This window comes from Notolepis coatsorum (assembly GCF_963971535.1).
Source record: "Notolepis coatsorum genome assembly, chromosome: 16".
In the NCBI taxonomy this organism is placed as follows: Eukaryota; Metazoa; Chordata; class Actinopteri; order Aulopiformes; family Paralepididae; genus Notolepis; species Notolepis coatsorum.
Genome location: NC_140180.1, coordinates 84,504,188 through 84,510,070, shown reverse-complemented (window position 1 = coordinate 84,510,070; position 5,883 = coordinate 84,504,188). Strand labels below are relative to the sequence as shown.

Here is a 5,883-nt window from a genome sequence, read left to right as displayed (position 1 = left end):
AGGAGTCAACACTACCTCAGTCCCCTCTCCCCCTCCCCCACTAATCTCTTGTCACATACACCACCCCACCCCTTCTCACACATACACAAACAAACCCTCAAACCCCTTAGGAGCGACAACCACAGATCAGCGCAACTTGCGCTCCGGAGAGAGAGGCACACGTTAATTCTCTTGCATATGGTATGCCTTTTGTGCGGACGGGTGTGCGGCTCAAGGATCGAACTCAACGCCCACGAGAAGTGGCACCAGCGGCAGCGTCCCCCCCATCCCTGGAGCAAGTGTCATCAGCAAACACGATGGACAGCTAAGAGGGGTATGCTTTTACTGCTTCGCGGTCTCAGAAAACCAACTCAAGTAAGATGTCATTCTTTTCAGAATTTCATTGGCCACACAAACGGTCAATACTTTTCAGCGCCAGTGGTGATTTGTCCAGTCATTGAGATGCGAAACCGGAGGTGGTCACTTTTCCTAAACTGATGCTCGTTGGCTGTTTCGTCTTATAACCCGAGATTGGAAGCACATAATAGGTCAAGCTGTTGCGACGTGCGGCAGCATTTTAAGAGGTTAATAAACCAAAACAATATAATTTCAATTTGGAAAAATATAGTCATTTCTGACTTGGGCACCTGGACACTCACTGTAACATCTCAGTCTCTCTCCTCAGAACTTATGTTCATGGATGACATTTTTGTCATCTGTTTTGTTACTGATGGTTTCAATGCTCATCCTGCCGGCCTCCAGACGCTTCTTCTGAACGCTGTTACGAACACCATAGCCAAAATAGATAACGAACCCTGTGGAGAGAGTCAAGGAGATTGTTAGAGTTCACCATCTCACAACAAACAATCACCGTCGTAGATATGCCTTGTCTCCACTAGCCAGGGTTTAGTTGTACTGTGGTCTGTCTGGCACACAATGAGCGTCTCCATTGTCTTTAGAACCTGGTCAACCCTGTCTGGACCCCGGCTGAGACAGACACCTTTCACAACCTGTCCAAAGCTGGCTGGGACTGTTGTATCATCGTGTTTTAGCTTGTGTACCACGGTTGGTTGTGTTCATTTTGAGAGGTTGCCAGGCAACTGGAGAGTTTACAAGAAATGCAATGGAGACACAAAGCCAACCATGCCATACCATGCTAGACCATGTCTATAGCCCAGCCAAGCTGAACATAGCTAATGGAGACACAAACCCAACCATGCCATACCATGCTAGACCATGGCTATAGCCCAGCCAAGCTGAACATAGCTAATGGAGACACAAACCCAACCATATGCCATACCATGCTAGACCATAGCTAGCCCAGCCAGGCTGAACATAGCTAATGGAGACACAGACCCAACCATACCATAGCCTACCATGCTAGAACATGGCTAGCCCCAGCCCGGCTGAACATAATGGAGACACAAACCCAGATTCCCTCGACTTACCTACTAACATCCAGATGGCATAGCGTATCCAGGTGTCTCCTCCTAACTGGACCATTAGGTAGCAGTTGATGAACACACTCAATACAGGCAGCGCTGGGAGGAAGGGAACCTAGAGACAGAACAGATTACACATGTTTCTACCTCTGACAGCAACAAGGATCTTCCCAATAATAACATTTGATACCAAGAGACACATGTCACATATCACAAATCAAAGCATAGTGACTTTGGCCCATAGAAGCATGTTGGATCTGTCCTACTGGAGGGAAATCAAATATAGCTCAGTTACCAGCAACAGCCAAAAGGAAATCGGGGATGCAGCCGTTGCTAATTACGTACCAAAGCTATGGAACACTTTACCTATGGACATTAGAGAGGCTAGCTTTTTTATGTTAATTTTATGTCTATATCTACTGCATTTTAGGTCTATCTTTACTGCTATGAAGCACTTTTGGCTGCAATTCTTGTATTAAATGTGCTATACGAATACAGTTTTTTTTATTATTATTATTAATCTTATTATTATTATTATTATTATTATTATTATTATTATTATTATTATTATTATTATTATTATTATTATTATTATTATTATTATTATTATTTATTATTATTATTATTATTATTATTATTATTATTATTATTATTATTATTATTATTATTATTATTATTATTATTATTATTATTATTATTATTATTATTATTATTATTATTATTATTATTATTATTATTATTATTATTATTATTATTATTATTATTATTATTATTATTATTATTATTATTATTATTATTATTATACTTTTCAGTAAAAGTAATGGATTGCATCATCAATATTCAATATCGGCCAATATGTAAAGTTTAGGATTTAGAATGAGTATCAGCAGTCAACAACCTAGTTATAACAAACACAGACACCCTCTTGAGACATGTCTTTACTAAACATAGACATCCTCTTAAGACATGTCTTTACTAAATAGACATCCTCTTGAGACATGTCGAGCAACTTATTGTACTTATTTTATGCCTTATGTCTGCACTTTCTACATTGCACTACTTTTATTGTCTTTTATACCTATTCTTATGTCTGCACTTTATGCATTGCTTTTATTCTGTCAACTGTATGCACATTTTATGCCTATGTAAATGTTATGTTATTTGCTGTGAAGCACTTTGAGCTGCAATCCATGTATGAAAGGTGCCATATAAATAAAGTTATTATTATTATGTCTTTACCAAACACAGACATCCTCTTGAGACATGTCTTTACCAAACACAGACATCCTCTTGAGACATGTCTTTACCATAAAAGTTGCCTTGGTGGGGTTCTGCGGGTGTCTCCAGATGACCAGGACGATGGCCAGCAGAATGAGGACTAAGATGGAGACACACACCAGACTCCACACCTCTAGATTGACCAAAGAATCTATGGCTTGGGTCAGGATGACGCAAAGGCCAATTACACATGCAACTGGAGAGAGAGAGAGAGAGAGAGAGAGAGAGAGAGAGAGAGAGAGAGAGAGAGAGAGAGAGAGAGAGAGAGAGAGAGAGAGAGAGAGAGAGAGAGAGAGAGAGAGAGAGAGAGTGAGTGAATCAAATAATGCAGAGCTCCTCCAAGGCCGAGCAATCCACCCACTAGGCTGTTATTTTTACATGAAACAATGTATGGGGTAGATGACAAGAGTTGACAATATTGTCAGTCTCAACAGACCCAGGCTATAAATCCATGTGATGGTGCTAAAAAGGTTGCAAGGGTCACCTAAGTAAATCCACAGGTTTGTCCCACTAGGGGTCACGGATTTTGTTTGTGATTGTATGAACAGGTCAGGAAATATTATCATGGTCATGGGGTCATCAAACATCATAGGGTCATCAAAGGTCATAGGGTCATCAAAATCAATAGTAAATTCCTGGAATTGGACCTGGGAAAAAGTTCAGTTGAATGTTTTTTTGTTTGTTCTTGTTCTTTGTTTGCTTGAAATGCAAACCATTAGAATCCCAATGTGGTTGTATTCATCTCGTAATTTTAAATGATGAGGCTACATTTTGCACATCGATTTTAGAAATTAGAATTGAAATACAATCAAATTAACTATATATAAATATTACTTATTAACACTATGGTCGCCGATGACGTGTTGAGACGTCATTCCTAGCCATGCTCATTCTGCCGAAGACGCCGTAACTAGTCTTTGATATCAATATTTCAAAGATCTGTGATCGAAATCATATTTCCCCTCCGGAGCCCTGAGATACACTGCAAACCTCCACTCAACTCTCTAGCGGTTCAAGAGCGCCATCTGGTGGCCGATCGGCAGATCGCCAACAGGAAATGACTCGTCGAACCGGAAGTGCTCATCCATATGTCGTCCGGGCACTCGCTATCGTTAGAGAGACTCCGTCTTGACACAGTGAACATCGATCGGTGCAAATAACTCGAAAAAACAACATGATTTGGACGTATATACTATTATACAACCTGGAAATGGATCGGGCATTTCTCCATCCCATAATAGAAAAAATTCTGTTCCACGCTCATCTGCCAGCGGCGTGAGGAAGCCACGGTGAGTTGCAGCGTTATATTCTAACGTGTTCCATATAAACTGCTATGATGACCATATGACCCACACTGGATGAATCATCTAACGCTGCCCACGGAATTATAAACGCCCCCTCGCCCATCCGGTCATCATCAGATGATACGTAGTAACTTCTAGAAGTACATCCAGTTGACATTTTTTATCTCGCACAGATTATAATAATATAATATATTATTATATTATTAATATAATATAATGCATTTAGGGCTATAAATCACGTTCTGAAGAAAGCTGCAGAAAACGATAAAAACATACTTATACTTTAGACCATATTTTAGTATGAATATGTGAATGAAAAAGTATATCGTTGCTACACCCTGAACAATACATATAGGACATTGAATGGGCCATAATAATGGCAATTTAGCAATAGAATTTAAAAAGTTATAGCCCTGCAAAGAAGGGGAACTTCTCCATAGACAAATAGAGCTGACTAGGGATGGTAAATTATGAATTTGAACCATGCGATCAAAGTGTTAACATTTGGAATCATGGCCCAAAATACAACCCTTGTAATTTTAAATGACCACCAACTTTGGATTTAAAAGGAATGTATGTTGTTGTTGCTGTTGTATGTTTGAATGTGTATGTTTGAATCAAGCACATTTAAAAAATATATATATAATAATAAATGTATACGTCGTGCATGGCTAAACAAACTCTGTCCAACCAAGATTCTTCCTCGGTTCACTCCCTGGAATTTACTATATCCATCTAATAGATGTCTTCCTCTAGGGGTCATGAATGTTCACAGCAAATCTTGTGACTGTGCATCTAACGTCAGGCCATTTGAACATCTTGGCCTGCTGGTGGCGCTAGAGGACAGGTCACAGAGTCACCGATATAGAGGGAATTACTTGTCGAGACACAGGCAGAGGCAGACGCACACAGACAGGAGCGAAAACACAAGCGGAGGTAATGAAACACCTTGAATGTAATGCTTTTACTTACTAGAGACTAGAGTCAAATGTGTGACCCTTCTCTGGGTGTCTGCGTTGGGAGTTGATGGGAGCTTTAGGCAGCCCTTTGATTCACACAGATCAGATTCAGAATTACCCTCTTGATACCTTGATGGGAAAATACACGAAATACACTAGATGGGTTTATCTTTGCTTAATAAAATAATATTATATATTATAAAATAATAATAATAATAATAATAATAATAATAATAATAATAATAATAATAATAATAATAATAATAATAATAATAATAATATTCAGAGCAAAAGAGATACACATGGAGATACACATACCTCAGTATTATAATGTATATAGAGAGACACACATACCTCAGTATTATAATGTATATAGACCACCTAATCATCCCTTCCCCTTAATTGGCTGGTATCAATCCCTGTCTCCTGAGCTGTTTAGCCATTGTGTAGTGTGACGTGTGCCTGGTGCCAGTGTGTGGCAGCCATTGAGCCTGCGTAACCCAAGGTTGGGTGCTACCAGTGGTGGTGAAGGAGGCAATTTCCACCCTACATTGTGGGGAGCGCTTTGAGTGTCTAGAAAAGTGCTATATAAATGTAATGAATTATTATTATTATTATAGAGACACACAAACCTCATGTATTAGAATGTATATAGAGACACATACCTCAGTATTAGAATGTATATAGAGACACACATACCTCAGTATTAGAATGTATATAGAGACACATATACCTCAGTATTAGAATGTATATAGAGACACACATACCTCAGTATTAGAATGTATATAGAGACACACATACCTCAGTATTAGAATGTATATAGAGACACACATACCTCAGCATTAGAATGTATATAGAGACACATATACCTCAGTATTAGAATGTATATAGAGACACACATACCTCAGTATTAGAATGTAT

The 5,883-nt window shown here is 38.9% G+C and overlaps 1 protein-coding gene across 1 annotated transcript in view; it reads right to left on the bottom strand.

The window, feature by feature from the left end:
- Nucleotides 1-660: 660 nt before the first annotated feature.
- LOC311243034 (cationic amino acid transporter 2) overlaps nt 661-5,883 on the bottom strand; it is a gene marked incomplete at both ends in the record, with an annotated part of 22,005 nt that continues 16,782 nt past the window's right edge. Inside the window, 4 exons of the mRNA XM_084332105.1 lie at nt 661-794; nt 1,428-1,536; nt 2,729-2,895; nt 5,081-5,091. Coding sequence (XP_084188231.1) covers nt 661-794; nt 1,428-1,536; nt 2,729-2,895; nt 5,081-5,091 — 421 coding nt within the window. The remainder of the gene's footprint in view (nt 795-1,427; nt 1,537-2,728; nt 2,896-5,080; nt 5,092-5,883) is intronic.